Consider the following 24255-nt stretch of genomic DNA (forward strand, 5'->3'; position numbering starts at 1 on the left):
GATCGGTTTTTGAATGACAGATGAAGCTATTCCGGCACATTTAGTCAAACTACTGAGAACAACTCCCCACAATTTACACTAGTTTTGGTTTTATATGTATCAACAAAATAGATAATATTCTGTCTTGAACAGTTTTACTATTCCAAGTATGCTAACACGAGTTCATTGTGCAAGGCATCACCTGCTCCGCTGAGCCTACATATTAAAGTCATGAGTATGATGAACCTGCACCATGGCAGACTGATCATCATTCCGACTTTGTAAATACGACTTCCTCTGTACTGCATTCACTGCTAATCTGACTTTTTCTTCTCCAATACCTTTTACTTATATGGCAGCTTTTCTCTAATAGCATAACGTGTCAAAGTAAAACCACAAATATGAACGGTGTGGCAAATACACACTGATTAAACTTAAAACAGCAATTTTTTTTTTAAAATTATTATTATCATTATCATTATTATTAGCAGCAGCAGCAGTAGTATTAATCTCTGGCTCTCTTCCACAGCGTGTCTTTTTCCCCGTCTCCCTCCCCTGATGGTTGATGGTCAGCAGATGGCCACTCTTCCTACTGTTGCTAAGGTGGTCATCTAATTGTTGGGTACTTTTATATGACTGTTGTGATTTGGTGCTGTATAAATAAAATTGGATGAGTACGAGTACTGGAAAACATATTTTTAGGACTCGAGTGAAACAGACATATAGCGTTTTATACAATTAGAGAAGCCAGCTCAGATAGAGTATTTTAGGGACAAGAGTCTGTCCTTGGAATAGGAGTAAGGATGTCAGGCCGTACAGAAAGAGAAAGACAACAGAATATAAGCAATATTCACTGTGATTCACAGGGGCAGTCCGTTATCCTTGACCCTGAGCACAGTTTGGGTGAAGATCCATTATATTATCATTGTGCACAAGTTAAAATCTAAAATCAGTGCTGTATGAGGAATAGCGATTGAACCTTGGAGGGACAGATAATGGACAAGTCGTCATGGCATGAGGTCATCGGATCTTTGACCGGATGAGCAATTAAAATTTGTGCCAAAGCAACTGAGGAAAAACTGCAAAATCGTGTGACAGTCATGGTTCTGGATAAATAATGTTGGTTTACCTCAGAGGGGATTAATAATGTGTCAGGAAGGTGCACACACACATAACACTGTGACTAGATGAGGGTTACAGGAGACCATTAGGATGGACAGTGTTTTAGTTGGCTTTTCATAGATGACACACATAGTGTCTGTACTCACAGCGATATAACCATCGCATGAAATGTTACTGCATGAATTAATGTGACTGGGAACTAGTGGTTAAGGGTAATCCTTGTGCTCTTTAAGGCTCAACAATGCCTGTGCCATTGTTACCACAGAGATTGTTACGAGGTTTGTGAAGTGCTGAGGACAGCAGCGGTCACAGCTTTTCATAAATGCTCTTCTAGTAAAACCCTGACTTGGGATAAGAATCCAGCTGGATCCAAATTATAGTCAGCTACTCTTAAGGATAGGAAGGGCACTGCAGTTATTCATAAGTTCTGATACTTCATAGACAAAAAAGTAACTGCACTTAACTACTTGGTGAAATTTATATTTATATTTATATATATATATATATATATATATATATATTTATATATATATATATATATATATATATATCTGTCACCAAGTCTTTGTTTCGTGCTTAGATGCGGCTCAAATAGTCAGCGCTAACTGGGCTTGCTTAAACTTGAACTGAGTTTAAGGCTGTACTCAGGCATCCTTAGATCTAGTTTTTTCATGGGTCTCATTTGGTTTTCAGCCAAACTACAGGCACATTTCTTCACTCTGTAGCTGTCCAACACTGAGTGACCGCTGCAGTACGACTTCCCTTTCATGTGTTTTGTCTGTGGAGCTGTGGTTGTTAGTGGGCACGGATGAAAGGATTACAAGTGTGTGTGTGTGTGTGTGTGTGTGTGTGTGTGTGTGTGTGTGTGTGTGTGTGTGTGTGTGTGTGTGTGTGTGTGTGTGTGTGTTTGTTTTTAAGCCAGTGATGCAAACCAGTTTTGTTGCTCACATCACATAGAACGACTGTTTCCCTCTTTGACTCAAAGGGAAGCATTATGTTCTCCAAATCAATAAAACTCAATTTCCCCCAAACACCCTACAAACAAAGCTCAGTTTGGATCCAGATGCACTGTGTCCACTCCTGTCTTCAGCCTGATAAAAGCTGAACAGCTGCACACTATTTTTGGTGTAAATTACAGAATTTAAATGGGATATTTTGGCCTGGGTCCAGAATCTTATATTTCTTCTTTTAAAGGATGAGGCCGGCGATTTTCGATATTTTCATTACCAGAATTAAATACAACAAAAGAAATGATTACCAAGTACTCTGTTTACCCAAAGCCCGATTCCACTAATTCCTGCGTGCCATGCAGCTTCATCAAGCCACACAGTTCCCCGGGTTTCTTTATTACAAAAATATGGGGTGGTAAATTATTAAAGAATAGTCTGAACTGAGAAAATAAGCCTCCTTTAAGAATAACTTTACACTACAATATATAAACTTTGATCATCAGTGTATGTAGACAAGTATGCTTAGTGAACACATTTACAGGGTGAACAGGACTCTTTACAATAGAAATTACAGAAGGAGGAGGGCTTCTAGCCTGGGTTTACCCCACAGTAAGGACTGTTCACTGCTCCAAGAGAACTATGATGTCATCATAATGTAACCATTTAGGGAACATTCACATGAATGTGTTTCCGGTCTCTATGCTCCCACCTCTGCGTCACTCTGAATGACGCTGACGTTGCCAAACTGAATTGTGGTTGTGTTGCTGTGCTTGCACTGAAAAACTGTAAAGTATTACTGAGCCAAAACAACTAAAACACTTTGGCACTGAAACGGGAACAGAAAAGGTCCAACTATGAAACGATGAGGGGGATTTTCTGGCTGCTGCACCAGTTTCCCTCTGTGCCATTTGGAAATCCCGTGCTGCACATTTCATAAAGTGGCCTTTACCGACTGACCTGCTAGCAGACTTCTGTAACCGGTAGGTCTGCACATAAGCCAGACAGTAGCAGAGATTCTCATTCTTAGGAGAGTTTAGATACAGTACATATTCATGTATGCTCAATTATTAGATTTTTTTTTTCTTTTTTAAACACAGATTTCAGTGAAACTTCTCTGTAAGAGATGACACAGCACAATGAGCTAATTAGACTGCAGTCATGAAGTGAAAAGCAGCAATTTCTACAACAGCATACTGATGTCACCTTCAGCCACCACAACCTACTGCTACCCGTTTCTACAGAAACTTGAGTGCACCGTCTCAAGCACATGGAGGAGATTCCAGGAGACAGATAGCTAGTCTGGGAGAGCTGGACAGGACTGTAGAAGGTCCTTAACCCATCAGCAGGACCAGTATCTGCTCCTTTGTGCAAGGAGGAACAGGATGAGCACTGCCAGAGCTACAACATGACCTCCAGCAGGGCACTGGTCCAGATATGGGAGGAGACACCAGGACACTATCCAGGCTCTCATTAGGAGCATGCTCCGACATCATCAGGCACGCATACAAACATGTCTGACAAACCACCGAGTACCATTTTGATTTGCTGCAATGAAATTGACTTGACTGAAATTGACTTTCAGGGTGTCTTTGAATTCAGCCCTCTGTAGATTGAGGATTTTCATTTCCATCAAACGATGGGGTGTCCTCCTGCTTGCTCATAGGGTGTTGTCTGACAGCTGGGGCTTTCTCTGTATTATTATAGGGTCTTTACCTTATAAAATGCAATTTAAAGTGCCTTGAAGCACCTGCTGTTGTAATTTGGAGCTATATCTTCCTGAAAACCAGCCTATTCATTAATGTCCTCTGTAAATGGCATTTGTTTTTGGTCTATAGCTTTTGACTTATTTGAGCTACCCTACTAAGTGCTGATGTACTAAATTGAGGACATTCTGGGCTTTCCCTTGGAGATCTCATGTGTTTTCAACGTGTTCCTTTAATTTTAGTGAGCAGTGTATTTATAACGAAAAGATTTGTCACCCAGTACGAGCAGGAGGTTCCCTGATGTTTCACGCACGAATAAGATATATCAGGCTTTGTAGTCACACAAAATTCTTGTCAGTAGGATATTTTTATTGTCGGGCATCCATCACTAGTAGGCCCCATCAAAACAACCTGACTTACATGTAACCAAATCACATTGATGAGTTTTATGAAGCAGAAAGGAGAGTTTGGAGAAACACACACTTTTGTGTAAAGCATTTGTAAGGAGCTAGTGAGTGATTGTTAGTTACCTGTCGACCCTTGGGCTGGATGGTAGATGGCAGGTCCTGTGAAAGTGAACCATTGATGACAGAAAGAAAAGGTTAAGAAATATACTACTACAACACACACACACACACACACACACACACGCACGTATCCTTTGAGAACTTTTACATGCAATCTAGATGTTTAAAAAAAAAAAAAAAGTCATTCTCATCTGTTAAAGCAGATCTGGCTGTGGAGCAACCAAGCAAGCACAGAGCAAGCGAAGCAGCTGCAGCATCAGCACCACCACATGTCTGTCTGGAGCCTTGGCAGGGGAAACTGTGGAACCTGATTGGGTTTAGTAGAATAGCAGAGTAGGAGCACGTCTCCTCGCACCATCGTGACCACTGGAGCCCCAGTATGTTTTTGTCAGCAATGAGGCAGAGCAACAGAGCAGGCTTTGTGAGGCACACCAATTTGTGAACTGAGATATCGGACACAGGGGCCTTTGGCTCAAACAGATGAACAGGGAGAATGACACGGGAGTGAGTTGGGAGACCTACGGCATCACCCATCTACATCTAATCCTACTGCTACCACTACTGTGACACGATTTAACGCAAAATGAAATAAAAACAACTCATGAAAAATGCACGCAGCAACTGAATGTAATGACACGGACATGTAGAAATACCATGACACAACAGAGTGACAGAGAGAAAAAAAAAAAAGAGAAAGGAAATGGCTGGGTGGTGGTCTGATCGTGGGATTTTTTGTTTTTTTTATGGTTGGGGGTGGGGGTCCTTACCAAGATAGAACTGTTAATGCTGGAGTGGCCATTGGCAGGGGACTGCCTGGAGGTGGTGGGGGACTCATTCTGAAATAAGACACACAGGTCAGCAGTGCACAGCCGGCGCACAAACACACACAAGCGCGCACACACACACACACTTCTGGGGGCGACTGCAGGAGATGGAGAGGGTGTATTTGTAGAACACAATAGAGACCCACCACAGAGTTGACGTAATGAAATGCGTCAACAAGACATGGGAGACAGCAGCACCAGCAGAACTCTAGCCTGCACAGCCTTAAATAACCACAGGGAGGCGCTAGACTGACATGAGACGCTAGTCTGATCAGCATGAGGTCATCACTAACTGAAGCTGTCAGAGCTCAAAAGTCCTGACTGTGTGTCTCAGTGTTCAGAGCAGCAGGTGTGTGCTGGAGGACCAAAAGACCTGAAATCACAGTCACATTTCTCTTTTAATGGAACACTTAATGACTTCTTATCAAATGTGACAGCAATACAACAATGTTATAGGTTTTACTGTGAAAATCAACTGGAAATGGAGAGAAATATGAAGGCTCTGTTCAGAGAAAGCTAAATTATAAGCAGAAATAATGATTAAAGTGAGCTAACAGTCTGTAATGTCTGCAGTTAGTCTGTTCTCAGCTAAAAATGACCTAAATCAAAGCAGGGCTGTGGTTTGCGTGCACCACATTTCAAAATAAAGTCTCCCCTTTTTTCGTTTCAGTTAAAAACAACCACACTAACCATGCTGTTCTAGTTTTAGACCTCTGCACTGGTTTCAATGTGTTCTAAAATAATCTAACTAATTACATGTACAGTCTTAGATGTCAAAAATCCCACCACAATGTACGTATAATTTCCTTTTGTCCCTCACAGCTCTGCTGGTCTAGCTTTTCTTAGCCGGTCCAAAGTATTGGTGCCCCAGCTTTGAAAACTCCTTTCTGTCACTTTTAGTATGCTGATATTGCAGTTGTCTGAACTGCTGGTGTCTACTTATATTGTTTTTGGACTTTACTTCCTCTACACTGGAAAGCTCTTTGTGCTACTTGCTTTAAAAGCTACAAAGATAATATAACAAAAACAAACAAAAACACCCTTAAATTGTTTGCCACTCTGAAAATAATACTGCACACTTGCTTTACATTTATCATTTCAGAATGATTTCATTGTCTAATTTAAAAAAAATTAAAAAAAAATTTGAAAAACCAGACAGATGTTTTTGTTATTAAATCTGTTACTTAATTACGTGTATAGCATGAATTTCTGCAGGGGAGTTCCTTTTCAGTCAGAAAAGCTGTGAAACTGACAAGCAAAAAATCTATGTCCTACTTCATGTTTTCCAAAGTCAACCAGTCAGTCAGACCTGGAGTCTTTGCTGGTCTGATTCTGGCACCTGGACCGCATGATTGACACCCCTGATCTATGGCAAATGATATCCTGAGTTAGCCCTCGTTGGCATCCTACAGCACACGACAAAGACCAATTAAGCTTTGAGTTTTACTGGCTTCCATTCAGTTTTAGTATACTGGCATTGTATTTTGCAGTACCCAGTATCCTGTGTTGGACTTTACGTCCTCTCCTGTAAACTCGGCTCTCATGTAGTGAGATAGATGAAGGAAGATGGAGTTTTAGCTGTTAAAGAGATGCTTGAGGCATCTTCATTTGTACAACAATTCAGCATCTAAACATCAGCAACATCCTGAAACATCTCCTCATGCTCCACATGAGCTGGAGCTTGGCCTAAGATGAAGCATGACACGAGAGGTTACTATCATGTTGTCCACGTCTGTACGGTGTGTGTGTGTAGGTGTAGTGGTTGTTCTATGTGCAGGAGCAGGATGGGATACACAGAGAGGTGTGGCTTATTTCCGGAGCGGAAAAGGGAAGAGGGAGTTCCGGTATCTTGGTTGTGAAATTGGTGTGCTGATTATCTGGCCCAGCCCCAGCAAAACACAGCAAAACACACGCACAGCACACCCCGTACACACAACCTATTCAGGTTACACACACACACACACACACACACACACATACACACTCAGTAACCAGGCAAGCAGTTAGTGACTAGATCAGGAGCTCACAAACAGTAGTAAAGAGGAGGAGGAGGAAGAGGTGTTGTTACCTCACAGGATGAGCCCTGCGTCCGGTAGCTTGGTACTATTTTGAAAGTGATGCTGCCGCGCATCTCTCGCTGTAAACGCACAGAAACACATGACACATACACAGAAATATATCGGGTTTTGTCACATTTTTACGTCAGCTTGTGAGATTTCCTCTCATATGCAGAGATAGTCGAAAAAAAAAAAAGGTTTGCTCTGGTGTATAAACATTTGAGAATTTCATTTAATTCTCTTCTGTAAATTGCATCAGTACAGTTCATGGTTACTACACCTGTTAGGAGCCTCTTGTCCAAATATAGTCAGTTGTGACTCCAAAAAACAAACAAAAAACCCCCCAAACAAACAGAAAAGTGAAACTCACCAGCATCTTCTGCAGCTGCTCTACAGTCTGGTTGGCCACACTGATGCTGTTGATTTCCCTGATCTCATCTCCAACATGCAATGTTCCTGAACGCAAGAAAAAGGAAAAGAGAAACAAGCAGAAAGACAAACGTAAAACCTTTTCTAATTGCAGAGGTATCCAAACATTTCATTAATCTGTTTTCCTAGATGCAGCCATAGCAGAGGTCTTTAAAGTCTTTAAAGATTTCAGGTAATAACAGTAAAAATATTTATTGGCGACTTGAAATACCAAATTAGAGTAGTGCATACAAAAAAATAGGCAGAATATTTTAACAAATGAGTCAAAGTCTTGTGGGCAAGATTTATATAATGTCGCTAACTGACGTCAGTCAGAAGATGGAATAGAGTACCCTGTCTGTGGATCATCCCCCCGTGCATTATCCTTGCGACGATGCAGTGGTTTGATTCGTTCATCTTCAATGTGATACCCTGCAAACGCATAAATTTGAAAATGGTTACTGATACCATGTAAAAAGTCCCAATGTCATCCCAGATCAAATGTAAGTACAGTGAATAAAACACCGTACTCTTTAGATCATTAACCGTGAATTATGATGCATCTCGATTAATCATGAAGAACTCTCTTCAGCCACAAGTAGAACAAGCCTCTAACAGACTGCATGGCCCCCAAAGAGCCCCAACATCAGCATTATACAGTCAGTGTGAGCTGACATGAAGAGACAGAAGACTAAAACCAGAGAGGAACTGTGGCAAGTTACCTTTAAATCCCAAAACAAAGTATAAATAATAATAGGCGTGTCTCTGAAAGCATCCTCACTTTCATTTCATTCACTTCTACTCAGCATTGTTCAAAATCCCAAAGGGCGTACCATTGGCTCATCTGTGTTCTTCTGAAACTGGACCAGACGGACTCTGGTGACATTCTCCAGGTCCATGTCTCCGTTGGCACTCTCGGGGGAGTCTCCGTTCAGGAAGGGTGAGGTGGGTGGAGGTGTCACCCGCAGAGCCTCGTCACTGTAAACCTCGTGGGCCACTACGTCATGGGCCTGCAGCAATGCCTGTAGACACACAGACACACAGTGAGAACATGGCCAAAACAATATTTAGCATGACTCTGTGGTATAGAAGTTGTTGAAGAAAAAAAAGAGAAAGTGAAATGCCCCATAAAAATAAAATAACGGATCAAAAACCCAAGTATACTTTTAGGTTCATCTCAGTATTACCAAAACAGCACACCTACTCCATAAAGCACTTCACTCTTCTTGGTAAGGGCACATTTTGTGTAAACAAGAGTGTACCAGTTATGAAACTTCACTGTCGGCTTCTGGTGGCATCACTGACATGAATATCTGCCATTCTTCGAAAATAAAAGGGAGGCTGAGATGAGATATAGGCAAGGCCACAGGATGTTGAGGAAGAGTTTCCCCCTTTCCTGTGGCAGCAGACGAATTAGGATTGAATATGAGTACCACTGTCTTATCTGGTGAAGAAATACTCTCTTTAGCTAGCTAGTTGCTCTCACCAGAAACCATTTATGAAAACAAGTGATTGTTGGGCACTGCTTTATGTGTGATTCCAGCAGTGTAGAGCAGCATAAATGAGACTAATTCCAAAGCACATCTGTTGGCACATACAAAGAACTGGTGAAGTCTGTATGACTCCAACACTGACTCTTTTACAAATAATGTCATTTAGCTTAAAAATTTGCAATCCACACTCTTTTTATGGTAAATGCACAGAAGACAAAGCCTTCAGCGGTCTTGAACTCCCTCAAGACATGATCTCACTAAAAATAACATGGACAATATTTTATCCAAGCTCTGAAGAGCAGGAAGGGATTTGCTTCTTGACTTTGTCTGACTCTCTGCTCTGCCACACATTACAAAGATATTTCTCCTTTTGCACAGGTGCCTTTAGTCCGTAGCCCCTGCATCTGTCTGAGCTCTGCATCTCCACAAGACGAGCCTGCTGCTCCCTCACGCCCACAGAGTGTTAGACTCCACTCGTCTGACAGACGCAGAGGCCCTTCCCTTGAGTGACACTTTAACAAACCCGTCTGAACTTCAGAAGACAGCAATCAAAGCCCAACAAAGGGGGGAAACCTGTCACTGTCTTCTTTCAGTGTCACGCAAACGACACACACAAGCGCACGCACCCGAGGAGGGAGAGCACATCAGAGAGGGAGAGACACGAAGGCAGCGGCAGCCTCTCTAACTCCAGTGTCAAAATACATCACACGCAGAAGACACTTCATGTTCCACAACTTGCAGGAAGACTGTGTGTGTGCGTGTGTTTGTGCACCCTAATGAAAACAGGGTTAAGCGCTTAACTGATCCTTTCATGCTGTGGGAAAACTTTAAAACAAGAGAAAAATTTAGACTGAGATAGTTCATGGACAGAACAAGCTTTTTAAACTGATCCCCATGTAAAAAAAAACAGAAGAAAAAAAAGAAAGAATAAATAACAATGTGTGGTATTCAGTGCAAATTTCATAAATAATGTCCTGGGCTGTGGGGTTTGTGGGGATTCTGCCACGTCAGCATCACTGCCACTCAAATGACAAACAAGATGACGTGAGCTTACACAGCTCCTGTTCTTTATTTAGACATTAAAAGGTGCTTGGTGCATCATGGGAAGGCCCCAGCAGCCTAGGCCTATTGCTACAGCATAACTAAGGAATGCTTTAGGATCACCTGATCCAGCTCTAACTCTACGCTTTATCAAAAAGAAAAGTTTTAAACCTTTTAAACTTTGTGATACAATTGTTCAAGATTTTGTATGTGAGAATTTTAAATTCACTTCAGGGAGCTTTTAGGGTGACCTGATAATAATCTAGCCGAGAAGCTAAAAATGCACAAACTAGTTTTTCTGCTCTTATGATCTCTCTGATACAGGATGTTTCTTATTTTTGAGATATTGCGCAAAAACATGAAGGCAGTTCACATATTTGTTTAATGTGTGCATTAAAGGACATATCCTGATCAAAACGACTCCAAGATTCCTCACAGTGTTACTGGAGGCCAAGGTAATCTATGTAAGCATCTGGTTAGAGACCAAGATTTTTAGGGCTAAGTACAGTAATCTCAGTTTTATCTAAATATCGAATCAGGAAATTACAGATCATCCGGGTCTTTACTTCTTTAAGACATGTCTGTATTTGAACTAGTTTATTGAAATGATCTGGCTTGATAGACAATTAAAGCTGGGTATCATCTGCATAGCAATGAAAGTGCCATTTCAAAACATATTAGTTTAATGTATGTATTAAAGGACATTTCCTGGTCAAAAACAACTCAGATTTATCAGTGTTGCTGGAGGCTAAGGTAGTACCATTTCAGTTTCAAAAAGATTGCCTGAAAAGGGGCAGCAGCCATGCGGGGAGGATTGCTAAACTTTAGCTACACTTTTCTAATGTTTTTCTATACCTCAAATACCATCTGAACACTAAATCTGAAATCCTACATCTCAAAGTAACAGATTTATTTTGATAAAAATAACCTACAAAGAAAGTCAATTCTATTCTCATGTGTGTACATCAGAGCTAGACGAGTCAAAATCCTGGCATGGCTCCGTGGGCATCGTCTGTATTCAGTTCTCACTTGAACTTGTTGGAATGTGGAACACGTCAGTTTACGCTCTTGTAGCGCCATGAAGGAGCCAGGCCTCTGACCCGACACAGCACATCGCATCAAACACGCCTTACTAACCTCCGTCTATGCCTGCCCTCCTCTCTCACTTCACAGCCAGGACCCTCTCCTTCCATTTGTCTTGATTACTGATCTTTTTCCTCAACTTTGCTCTCCCTATCACTTCATTTTGATAAGGTTTTGTCTTTTTTCCTTTTTATGTCTCCTCTCTCTGTCGGTCTGTCCACGTGATATTGAGCAACACTGATCAGTGATGAAAATCAAACCAATTTATGTGAAGGGATTAACAGCGGGAAATCTGGCCCGTCACATTTGCAGACACTTGAAACACCCTTCCATTTCCACACAGTTCATATTAGATGACTTGATCTTTAAACACTTAAATAAACCAATACCAATGTGACACACTCCACCTTTCTTGTACATTTGTTTTTAGTCCTATCTAACCTGTGCAGACAAAAATAAGACCATGTAAAAGTGCTATTTACAACATTTAGAGAGATTCTGATTTGTTATATCTGGACCCTAAATGCTTCGTTAAAGGGCCTCCTGCACATTTCTGTAAGAAATGGACATGAGAACCTCCTAATGTGTGTCTGTGGGATTTTTTTTTCCCCACTCACCATGAAATGTGGCTGGGTTAGTATCCGTCTGAGTTCCTTAGCTTCGTGCTTCTCTGGGTAGCAGGAGATCTCTTCCAGTACCTGAGGAAACACAGAGAGAAGAGTTTGATTTATGCCTCAGCAGGTCTTCTTTACGCCCAAATCACTCCTTCCAATGCGACCTGGTCACTTCAGCGTATGTAGTGCAGACCAACAGCACTCACAGTTCCTCTCCAACACCATCTCCTAATGCGAGACCAACTTTGGACACCACTCAGCAAGTCAAGAAATCTGGTCAAGCTTTTGCTCCTCCTCCTGCCCTGTGGAAGCTACTTGGCTTGATGTCAGCTCCAGTTATGTTGTGCCTGACTGGTGAATGTGGCATTGTAGAGGTGAGGCCTCTGCGTCGAGGAGTTTCAATGTACTTCTCCATATCAAACAGCAGTGTTTAGTTCACGAGTGTGCATGGGTCCAGGGATTCATTATCGCTAAACTGTAATAATCACATTTACTTGTTACCCTCAAGAGCTGGCACTTACTGGCATGTCAAAGCCACATGCATTAATACATCAGTAGCTAAGTCACAAGTACAGCTGTGGAATTACAGGGATTATTTTATATAACCATCATCTTTGTCATTGCATTAATTATCATTTCATCCAAGCATTTATTGAAGTTGCTGGCATTATGTTATAATTGATATCATAGGGGTTATTATAATCAAATATTAACATGTTTATTACAGGTGCAGTTATAACTACTTTAAAATGATTGAGTTAAATATATATATATCATAACTCATATGCTGAGTATATGGGTACAGTAAAATAGTAGCTGAGCAAAGGCCTGAATGTATTCAGCTTCTTGTGGTATTTGAGTTTGCTTAGTTACAGGTGACGGAAGGATGTCCAGCCCATGGTGACCTCAAAGGCCTTAGATCATCACCATATTCTTAAGAGTATGCCACAAGGAGGAACCTCTATGTTGCAGTTAATTCTTAAAATACATGAATGTTCTGTACATGCAAATTATGTGCTTGTAAACGCAAGAAGGGGCGTTACAATACCCTGATGTTATAAAAGCAATCTAGAGTGTATTTTGGGTAGAGATGTACAACTGTTTTGCAGTTTGCACCTCTCCACGCTGCGTGCATTCATTAAAATCAATTGTTTGATTGACCTCTTCTGGACCATCATTGTTTTACTCTCATCCTCAATTTCGGACCCGTAACATTTGGTGCATTGGCCGAGGGTTGAGGGAGAAAAGGTGGAGGTTGAGACTGAGAGGGTCCAAGGTGCTCAAACAGGCAGACACGAGTCAGTGGTCGAAGTGAGTGGACATAAGCCGGCTTATTCAAAGGTAAGGCACTACCTGTTGAATTATTTCCAAACAGTGCTGAATTGGGTCTGACAAAATTGAAAGTCTACTCACTGAAAATTACTGGTAAAGGTCTGTTTTGGTTTTGGTGAAAATCTCATGAGAAGTTGAAGTTGAAGTAATGATAAGAAAAAGAGTAAAAGTGAGTTAGAGTCTCACTAAAGGTACCGGGTTAAAGTCCCAAAGGAATAAGAATAAAGAGGATTTAGGATAAAGAGAATTTAGAATAATAGGTAATTGGTGAAGTTTGTGACATTAAAGTCTCAATTGAATATAAAGCCGGGCTTGGACACCGATATGGTGGGTTTATGATTTTCGGGGTGTCTTCAAAATAATTAAATTGTATAGAACGGGACTCTGGGAGTCTAACAAGTGCATTGCTCAGACGTAACGGTTGCCAAGGTCAAGGACGCTTAGACCTTGTCCTCAGTTGAGGGATAGTCAGTTGGTCACTGTGGAGCTTGGGGCACTCCAGAATAACTAGTGGTTGGACCACTTTGCCGTCCGGGACGGTGGTTTGCACTTTTTTGGTCAGTAGAAACCGGGTTTCGGGCGTCTACCTTTTAACTTAAAACTTCGGGGAAGCCTGGGATGTGGGGTGTCCACATAACAGGGCTTTTTGGGTTGAGTTGATTGATGCTTTTAAATTGTGTAGGGTCTTAGATATTTGGCCACGGCCCGGGGCCGAGACTGGTTACAATTGATGACAAAAAACTCAGGGAGTTTATCGGTCGGACCGTTAATTTAAAAATTGTCTAAATTGTGTAGGTTTTGAAATGAGAAGCCTAAAATCTGTGCAGTTGTAATCATAGGACGTCTGTGTAAATATATTAAGAGACATGTCTGAGTCTGTGAGTCAGGCTGGTATTATTTTTAGACTGTGTGTGTGTGTGTGTGAGAATGCAAATAAGGCAGCTGAGAGGTCAATAGAGTATGAGGAAGTTTATAGAGACTGCTAGACATTGCTGATGCATGTACGCTGGTTTTGTTTATTACAATATGTAAGTAAAGTTTTATTTCTTGCCATGACTGTATGACTTTTTGCGGGGTTTTGAGATAGGATACATAAACTGTTGATACTTAAGACCGTTACCTGGGTTCTGAGAACTGAAATTGAATTTGAGATAATTTAATTAATAAAGATGTCTGTAAGCGATGTGTGTTTTGGGGTGTCGAAGTAAGATGTTTTAGGATTTTTAGATGGGTTTTGTTTCAGTTTGAGATAATATATACAGTTACATTTTCCGTGTGTGTGTTGTTGAGTGACAACATGCGCAGTTTAAATTGGGCGCTGTCCCTTCCTCTTTTTAGTTTCAAAACACAAAGGCTGTGAGATTAAAAATTACTGCGAGTAACGGTTTGACTTTTGACTAGGGAAATAATATGCTTACTTTTGGGTCTATGAAGATATTTGACCTTCAGTGATGTTATGAGAGGTTTCAGTTTTCTTTTTCTTTTTTCTTTTGACTTGCTCTTTCTGATCATGGAAGGCATGTCCAAAATACTCGTATGAAAGCGTATTTTGTGTGATTTTAACTGTGTGAATGCTGTCAGTATTTGATTTGAGTGACTGGGTGATTTGTCTGAGTAAGTGAAAAGGGGAAGTCTGAGAGAGAGAAAGGCAGTGCGTGTGAGACGATTTATGGCGTCTGAAAGAGGTTAGAGCATTTAAAAGGTGTGTATGGAATAAAGGAGTGTGAAATATATTTCTTGTGTGATGAAAAGTAGGATGTGCTAAAGTTTGAAAGTGTTTTTAATTCAAGAAAACAAAAAAACAAAGGAGTTAGATTAGTTTGAGGAACAGGAAATATTGCTCTGTGTACCGGGGCTGCAGCGACAGGAAATAGTGAACAGGAACTGTGCATGCCCATATATGGGAACTGAGTGTGTACAGAAAGAACACAGAGAGAGAGATTTAACTCTAGGCACATGAAGCAAATGAAGCCTTTAAGAAAAATGAATATAATACTAATTATATGGTTTAGTGTGTCAATACAGGTGGGCGTCTTTCAACTTTGCAACCTTGAGTTCAGTAGCAGAAAAGTAGATTAAAAGAATTGGGAAAATAAGCCAGTCTTTGGCTCGAAATTGTGCGGCTGGATCTCTCACTTTGTCCCTGAAGCGGAGAAGAAGTTCAAAGGACAGTCAATCGCCTGATGAAGACCGATAGAACATCATGGATTTGAATACAGCAGGCAAACGACAGTGCCACTGATCCAGTAACACTGATGACGACTGACGACCAGCAGCAGCATGTAAGAGTAATGTAACATGTACTGTGAAAATACAGGCTGGGCAGTTGAACAGTGGGATAAAGAATTGTGGAAGAGCACTGGACATTGAGTGATATTTTGCCATGCTGGGATTTAATCTGAAAGAAAGACTGTAAAGAAACAGAGAAGAAGACAACAGCTGAGTTGAGACTGTGTTTGCGGGAGCTTTGAAGCCCGAACAGGACATTGTGCAGAGAGGACCAGTGAGAGATGAAGCTGGACGAGTTTGACTGCGAGAAGATAGGAGATGATTGGATTGAAAATTGAAACCTGAACTCATGAATCGTTTAGGGATGTCCACCATAGCATAACAAAGAGGTAAACATTAGAAAAGGTAAGAATAATGAAAGAAATAATTGTTATTACCTTAATGAATAGAAAACACACATACAAATTGTTACATGTGAGATTATTTTTGAAATGAATCAGAAGTGAGATAGTTTGAATCTAAAGCTCAGTGGTGAAATGCATAAATTAAATATGAATATATAGGATGCAATGAAGAAACAGCTTACACGTAGTGTACATTAACATGAATACATAGAAATGCAATGAGAAACTCAATGAATTAATTTAATGAAGAAGCAGTTTACACCCAATTAACATAAAATGCAGGGAAGAACACGCTTACATGCCTGGCATAATTGGTGTTTCTGACCAGAGACAGAGAAATGGGTTATTTAACCACTGGTGATAATAATGAAAATGTCTTAGTTTTGTTATTTTCAGGAGTAAAGCAGACTTGGACCGGCTCTCCACATCCAGCAGTCGGAAGAAAGTTAGAGGTTAACATCTATGGATAAGTTAAGGCAAGTTTCTGGTTGAATTGTTCACAGCATGATGTGTCCAGGAACCTGAAAAGCAAGCCCCAGCTCCTGGCTGAAGACCAGGAGGGCGGTAATTTAAGGTGGGAAATCAAAATGTGGGTTAGTAACTCGGGGAAAAAGAAACTGACTGCTTAACTGGAGAGTTGGGAAGAAGTCTGGGAGACTGTGAAGTCATAGATGCAAAATAACATATACCCATACACACACAAACAGAAAATGCATTAACCTTATAAAGACAAGCTCCTGAAGCTTAATGAACAGATATTGATTAAAAACCTGGCTAAGAACATAAGCATATGCAATGAAGATCTGCTTGCTGCTTGTATGAGTGAGAGAATGGTGTGAATGGTTCATAAAATAGATGGAAAAACAAAAGAAAAGTGTCTATAAGAGTGACTCAGGAGTGCTCTTGCACTGATTGATCAAAGTAAGTGATTAGTATAGAAAGAAAATGAAAATAATCGAATAATGTGATAAAGTTTAAACATGTATTTATTTTGCCAAGTTAAATTGTTGAGATATGGCTGAGTATGGAAAAAGTTTGAGAGCTCGTGTGAATGTGGACAGAGGAGGTTGCTGTGTGTGTGTGATTGAGGCCTTAAAGGAGGGGTAGATTGTTCAGAGGTGCAAATTTGATTAAGAGGTTTATAAATTAGTGTTGACATATTGTGAGAACGTGCTTATATGTTAAGGTTGAATGTGAGTTTGGTAAAGTGCTTAAAGGGGATCTCGTGTACAAAACGGTGTAGCTTTTTTACGTTTTGGGTGTGTTCTATGGGTGAAATTTAAGATTGTTGAAGATTTTTGAGGTTGTTGTTTTATTTTAAAGAGGGAGTGTTAATAAACATGGACATGTTTAAGGGGTTTTGTAACAGTGCACTTATAAAGAAAAACCTGTCAGGTGATTTTGTTTTGTACTTTGATGAGCTAATACTCAGCTCTCTTTTTTCTCATTTTTGTTCTAAGCAGGCCTGCAAAAGAGTGGATAACAGCGCTGACAAAGTAAAAGGATTGCCGCGAGCCAATCCAGTCTAAAAGCAGAAAGAACTATTTTCTTAAAAACAAAGTAAAACAAATAAATGAGTTGATGTTGCTGAGAGTGAAGACTGAATATTTGCGAGATAGTCTCCACTGTCAGCAATACCTGATGGTAATGCGTGTGAGTGAATGTGTGGGAATGGACAGGTGAATGGACGGACGAGGCAGACCATAGGTTGGACCGACTGGACACTGACAAAAGACTGGACTAAGGTTGGACACGACTGATAATTGTTCTGTTTTAACTTTTCTGTTATAACACAGGTTGGATCATAAGTGGATAAACTGAGTATAAAAGGTGATGTTCTGGTTAACACACAGGTTTTTGTTTCTAGGACGTTTCAAGGATGCAGGCTGTGGATGGAGCCAAGAAAGGATTTGACATGATGATTAATTTGATTTCATTCCTTAAATACAGGTTTGAAGGGCCGGAGCATGTATGCCTAATATGATAGGACTAACTTTTTTCTTTTAATTTCCTAAGCTCGAGTGAAGGATTTTGAGTTTGTAACACATGAGATGTGTCACAAAAAGGGGGGTGTTAATATATGCGATTAGCTACATGAAATGTGTTCTTTAGGGTTACTAGGCAAATGTCTACGTGACCTTTGCCTAATAACCTTTGTGATGATAAACTTGTTTACCGACTTGCTCTCTTGTAGAACAGACAGACTTAGAAAAGGGGAACCTCAGCTCTGAGTTCTGAGAATAACTCTGTTAAGTTGACAGGAAACACGTCGAGACAGCAATATAGGGCAAATCTGTTTGAGCTTGTAATTAAATGTGGGACTTGAAAAGAGGAAGTAAATTTGGTACAGGACGTGCTTGAGACGATCAGACGAGAAAAGGAGAAGGTCAGGAATAGTTTAAACTAAGATTGAGAAAGTAAATGGGGTGAAAGGGGGTGTAGCTTCAGGGCAGTTCACAGCCTGGCGTAAACGCAAGGTGCTGTCACACAGCTTAAGTTATTTGGTTGATTTATTTTATGACAAAATAATAAGGAAATATTAAAAATATACAACACGTTGAGGAGATCTCTTTTGTTATATTTTAGTGTTTAACATGGAAGATGCCTCTCTGGAGCTTCTCTCCTGATGCTACCCCACCAAAAGAAGCTTATTTATAGAGACTATGTCAGCTCCCAAACAGACAATAATAAACCAAGACTAGCAAAAACAATGTAAATATAAAGAATAAGAAATAAAGAACAATACAGAATCCAAATCTGAACCAAAGAACAAAATAGTGAAATGTGGATTATTGGGTTTTTCTCTGTATATATGAAGTATTTGTAATGTGTATCTGCTAATGAAGGCTTGTAGAGGCCAGTTTATACTCACAAACGAGTGCTCAGCCAGACTGAAAAACAGGAAGCTTTAGTGCACAAGGCATATTAATAAATATAGACATAAAAAGAGGAACTCCCCATATAAACAACGTTCAAAAATGTGTGAAGTATAAAGTACCGAAATAACACTATATAAGTCACAGCTGATGATTCTAATGTTAGAGAGCTCTTGCAACTGGCGTCTGAGCTGTGCAGAGGTCTCTCTTAAGACAGGTACTTATGTAGGTTAGCATGAGGTTGAGTTAATTTTATACACAATGCATAACTGTGCTTGTTTAGAGTTGATGTTCTATCCAAGAGGGTTTTAAGCTTCACTGGTGAGAGTGTCCAGGTGATACATGTTGAGGGATGATGAGAACATAGCAGGTGAATTGCATGCACGCTTACAAACACACATGATTTAAATATAGGCCAGGCCAAAGGCCTGGACTTGATGCAGCTTTCAACTTTACAGCTCCTAACTTGCAGGAATGGCGGGGAGTGTAATGAATGAATGCAAAACATGCTTACAGACACAATCATAACAGGGGTTTATTTTACAGGGTAAAGGTGGACCACAGGTTGCTTTGTTTCTGCTTAGCAACTCCGGAGGTAAAAGGTGTTAAAGATAAATATGCAATAAGTGAACAGGAAATGTGTGAGGGTGAGCCGGGTGAAACAAAATGTTGTAGATAATGGAAACTTGTCTAACGGGCATTAACAGTAACCTTGGCATGTTATGTATATGCTTGAGGCCAAAAGAGGCGTAAATCCAGATAGAAAACTTTGAAGTGTGCTTTTTAGCGGAGATTTAGGCTGACAGGGGGATGGTGTGCATTTTACTTGGGTTGTGTTTACTAAGACTAAAAGCGTTGCTCACACACATAAAGAGTATTGAGATTAAATAAAGTTAATATAATGGATAGAGCCCAGAACAGGATAATACATAAGTAAAATCAAATGTAATGTTTGATTTCACTTTTATTGGGAAAATAATTAGCCAAGAAATGTGTATTGAATTCTCCACATACTTTGAAACTGCGCAACTCTGAGTGGGCAATGTAATGAAGCAACTGTTACATATTTGCATTAAACTAGCCAACATAGACTCACCACCACATGATGTTGCCCTGCAGCGGGGGCAGAAAATCATTTGCAAACCAGGGATCTTATGTTGATTATCATATTCTTACTTATGTACACACACACACACACACAGAAGGGAAAAATTTCAAAACAAAACAAAAAATAACTTCGCTTAACCTGTCAAGCACAGGAGTAAAATAAAAATCTCTTTGGGCTCTGTTAAAATTTCTTTAGTAAAAGTGTAAAAGGCCAAACCTAGGAAGTTCGGCAAACAGGAAAGTTCCTCGAGTATCAGGAGTTAATAGTCAGGAAACATTTCTCACATTAACGCCTTATATCTGACAAATCATTGATTCATAGATGCAGATAGACACACAAGTGCACATACATCCAGATGTGCATTTAGACATTAAAAGTGTAGAGGCATGTACACACAGATTGGCAAACCGGTACAGAGTCTAACTGAAGAGCTTAACAAAGCAGACGTGGCAGTAGGGTTTGTGATTTTGCCTGATATGATATTGTGAACCAACTTTGAATAATGACAGGAACCTGAGATGAACACAGTAAGTTAGTAAGGTGTAGCAGAGAAAGGTTGTTTGTTTTCTATCCCTTACAGGAGAAGATTTCCACTAGAGAAGGACCCAGAAAAGGAGCGGAGATTACCTAAGCATGAAGTGTTTTCAAGTGGGGGCTGGTGTTTTATTGCTGGACCACCTAGAGGACATGAGGTTGTTGTCGGATTTGCTGAGTCAGGGGGCGGCTAGAGAGGGTCAGAGCGAAGGTAGTGGACCTGGGAATGGTGTAGTGACGTCTTTGGAAGACGTCAAAAGGGGGAATTGTGGAATTACAGGGATTATTTTATATAACCATCATCTTTGTCATTGCATTAATTATCATTTCATCCAAGCATTTATTGAAGTTGCTGGCATTATGTTATAATTGATATCATAGGGGTTATTATAATCAAATATTAACATGTTTATTACAGGTGCAGTTATAACTACTTTAAAATGATTGAGTTAAATATATATATATCATAACTCATATGCTGAGTATATGGGTACAGTAAAATAGTAGCTGAGCAAAGGCCTGAATGTATTCAGCTTCTTGTGGTATTTGAGTTTGCTTAGTTACAGGTGACGGAAGGATGTCCAGCCCATGGTGACCTCAAAGGCCTTAGATCATCACCATATTCTTAAGAGTATGCCACAAGGAGGAACCTCTATGTTGCAGTTAATTCTTAAAATACATGAATGTTCTGTACATGCAAATTATGTGCTTGTAAACGCAAGAAGGGGCGTTACAATACCCTGATGTTATAAAAGCAATCTAGAGTGTATTTTGGGTAGAGATGTACAACTGTTTTGCAGTTTGCACCTCTCCACGCTGCGTGCATTCATTAAAATCAATTGTTTGATTGACCTCTTCTGGACCATCATTGTTTTACTCTCATCCTCAATTTCGGACCCGTAACACAGCCAAATGAGATAAAAAAAAAAATCACATCTCCTCTGTAATCTAATAGCCAGATATAGATGATATTTCAACACTTAAGAGAACTGCATGGACATTTTACAGGACAATATTATTGTTTTAACAATACAGGAAAAAAGGTCAGGTTCACCTTTAACCTTGTGTTTTGTTTGTTTCTTGGCAACTGAAATGAACTAAAAATATGAGTGTACAGAGATAGATAGATTTGCATCCATTAGTACACAAAGAGAACAATTACACACCAGGGATCACTGTGAGGCCATCAGTTGCAATGAGAAATAAAACTCCACCAGCTGGACAAAGAAAAAGCTGAGGCAAATGCACAGTTATGTGAATCTGAGTTAAAAAACAAAAAACACAACAACAGAAAAAACCCCAACAGTGACAGAGTATGTCGTCACCTCCCATGTCAACGGTGAATAAATGTCCATAGAAATTAGAAACACCCACCAGGCACCAGATGTTCTTTTCTGGGCTAAATGCGGTTGACCTTTAAAATTTTTTTTTTACTTGCTGAAGAGAAAACGTTTGGCAAGTTTAGTCTAAATAACACCTACTGATTGTTTCAGAAACGCAAATGCATTAGGTCTTTGTTTTTTTCGTTAAGAGATCTGTCAGGTTCATGTTTTTGAACAATGAATTCCACACTAAAGTGTAGAAAGGTTACTGTTACCATTAGTGGGTAGTGCAGTGGTAACCACATCAGGCAAGATCAGCTGTTTGGTGTCAATACACCAGGCAAAACAAAATCTTCTGTAGTGAGCGGTGGGCAAGCGAGCGTGTGTGAGAAAATGCACATTTTAGTGCATAGCTCTTGTTATGAATTTACGTCAGAATCATCTATATTTTAAAAGTTTTCTTCAGCTTTGGAGTAATACCAGGATAATAGATTACAAATATGGATAACCTTTCTGGATCTAAAAAGTGAAACCACTGCATTAGTGACTCAAACCTGCATACTTTCTTGTGGCCAGCAGGGAGCAAGAGATACAGTTTCTGATGGTTTAGAAGTCTATGAGAAAAGTGCACATCGCTTCCTCTGATCCATGACCTTAGTAAACCTGCTTTGATGAGTTTATGATCTCAATCACCAATTTTAGTTCTTAATAAAATAAGACTCGTTTTATTTAGTAATTACATTCCCCATCAAAATTAAAAGGGGGGATGGTTCAGAGAAGGCCTACACAGTGACTGACAATTCACATGCAGTGTCCTTCAGTCAAACTGGTTTTAAAAAGCTAATGTGGGGACAATCAAAACACTCGGTTTGAGGCTTGATAACCTCAAATTGAGGGCCTCACTAAGCAGGGGGTGATCCATGGATCAACATACAGTATATACACAGTGTAACTTGAGGATCATTTCTACTACATTCCGTCAAATGACAGGCAGAAGGTCATTTTCTCCGACCCCATGTCACAATTGTATTTAGGCCAAGGGGCAATCCTCCAGAGCTGAAATACAGAGCCAATGTGGAATTAGCAGAAACTACAGTTCCATTTAAGGCTTCCTGGACACGAGTCAAGCCTCATAGCCTCATGTTAAAATGTTGAAATTTGTTGTTTTAAAACCAATACTTACAATATGTTACAAAATTAACCAAGCTAGATACCCTTAATAATTTAAGACTCCAATCTTTCATCTGTATGTTGTAGCTTCTAGCTCCTGGAAACTACCATGGCAGCAGTCAGATTGCTAGCACTGAATGCCAATCAATGAGTGAAGTTACATCATCTTTTATATGCTATACAGCTCAGATGTGAGAAAATGAAAAGTTAAATTTAGTGCAGTGTTCACCTTGGTTTTCTATGAGGTTATATCCTCTATTACAGAATGTTGTGGCTTAATGTTTGCCCTTAATATTTTGATTAGAAAATATATTTATGTGGACTTGAAGAAGAGTGGCCATTTTCCCCCCTATCAAAACTGCAGCAGTCACACTTAAGTAAAACTCCATCCAATATTGTAACACTTTCAAAGCCATGGAAGCTACTTCTAACTGATGCCCAGTGAACATTGCAGTAGTGTAATGAGGTCTTACATCTTCCAGAAGTTTCAAAGCGCCACAGGCTCCATCTTGGGAGGAAATCTTAAGTGGAGGAAGACACAAAGAAGCATTATAAAAGCTGTTGACTCTTGTTTTCAGGACTCACAGGTAAAGGGTTAAAGGTCAGTAATGACAGAGGTCGGGTTAAATCAAGTTCGACCCCTGCCTTTAATCAGTACAAGCCGCTTTTTAAACAGGCTGTAAATCTGGGTAGTTTGTGAGATTAGTATCAACAGCCAAAGTGAAACCTTCCCTCCTGAGAGAGAACAGTTCCAAAACTACACCAACAAAACTCATTTTAATTTTACTGATTAGACATGACAGTGTAGAGGTAAAAAGGAGCGTATTAGTGCAGCCAGCAAGAAAAAGCTTTGCTGAAGTTTGAACAGTCTTCAAACTGCCCTGCTGCAGCAGAAACCCACAGGAGCCCACTGGAAGCTACCGTCTGATTGGTTCAAAGCACTTCAGCGTTAGCCAGAGTGAATCAGCAGAGACAGAGGTGAAGCAGAGGAGGAAGGCAGGGTAGTCCCTGAAGGCACAACCAAGATTAAACGATACGTTACTCTGAGGTCAAACTGTGCTGAAGAAGTTAGAGGCCAGTACAAGTTTACTTGTTTACTTGAACTAAAAATTGGAATTCCCTTGCACAGCAGTGCAATACAGTCAGAAAATGCCAAATTGGAGGAGAGTATGAACAGGTCTAGGACTGAATATACTATCATCAATATTCACAAATCAAGACTAAAAGTAGCTCCCAACTTGCCAATTTAGGGGGAACATATCAGTCTTCACGTGACAAAGTAGTTTTAAAATCTGAGAGAAGGTAGAGATAATCCAGAGACAGCAGCATCCATTTAGCAATATGGTCATATATTAAAAGATCTAATCATCCCACTAACGATCCTCAACATCGATCTTTCTGCTAGAGTTGTGCAGCAACTCTGATCGTTGATCATTCAAAGATCAACTCCTATCGGTTTGCTTTCAGCCCATCCATCCA

At 40.1% G+C, this 24255-nt stretch overlaps 1 protein-coding gene across 15 annotated transcripts in view; it reads right to left on the bottom strand.

The window, feature by feature from the left end:
• Window positions 1–24255, bottom strand: part of caska (calcium/calmodulin-dependent serine protein kinase a) — a 173160-nt gene that overhangs the window by 14004 nt on the left and 134901 nt on the right. For 6 of the 15 annotated variants that reach the window (XM_025903761.1, XM_025903758.1, XM_005475251.4 and 3 more), the window contains 7 exons: window positions 11805–11885; window positions 8404–8592; window positions 7924–8002; window positions 7533–7618; window positions 7174–7242; window positions 5049–5117; window positions 4285–4320 (listed from right to left, as the gene is read on the bottom strand). In XM_025903761.1, the coding sequence (XP_025759546.1) occupies window positions 4285–4320; window positions 5049–5117; window positions 7174–7242; window positions 7533–7618; window positions 7924–8002; window positions 8404–8592; window positions 11805–11885 (609 nt within the window). Of the gene's footprint in view, window positions 1–4284; window positions 4321–5048; window positions 5118–7173; window positions 7243–7532; window positions 7619–7923; window positions 8003–8403; window positions 8593–11804; window positions 11886–23249; window positions 23298–24255 lie in introns of all 15 variants that reach the window. The other 9 variants (XM_025903757.1, XM_005475246.4, XM_005475247.4 and 6 more) reach the window with 3 other exon arrangements.

Source organism: Oreochromis niloticus, linkage group LG16 (assembly GCF_001858045.2).
Source record: "Oreochromis niloticus isolate F11D_XX linkage group LG16, O_niloticus_UMD_NMBU, whole genome shotgun sequence".
Taxonomy (NCBI): Eukaryota; Metazoa; Chordata; class Actinopteri; order Cichliformes; family Cichlidae; genus Oreochromis; species Oreochromis niloticus.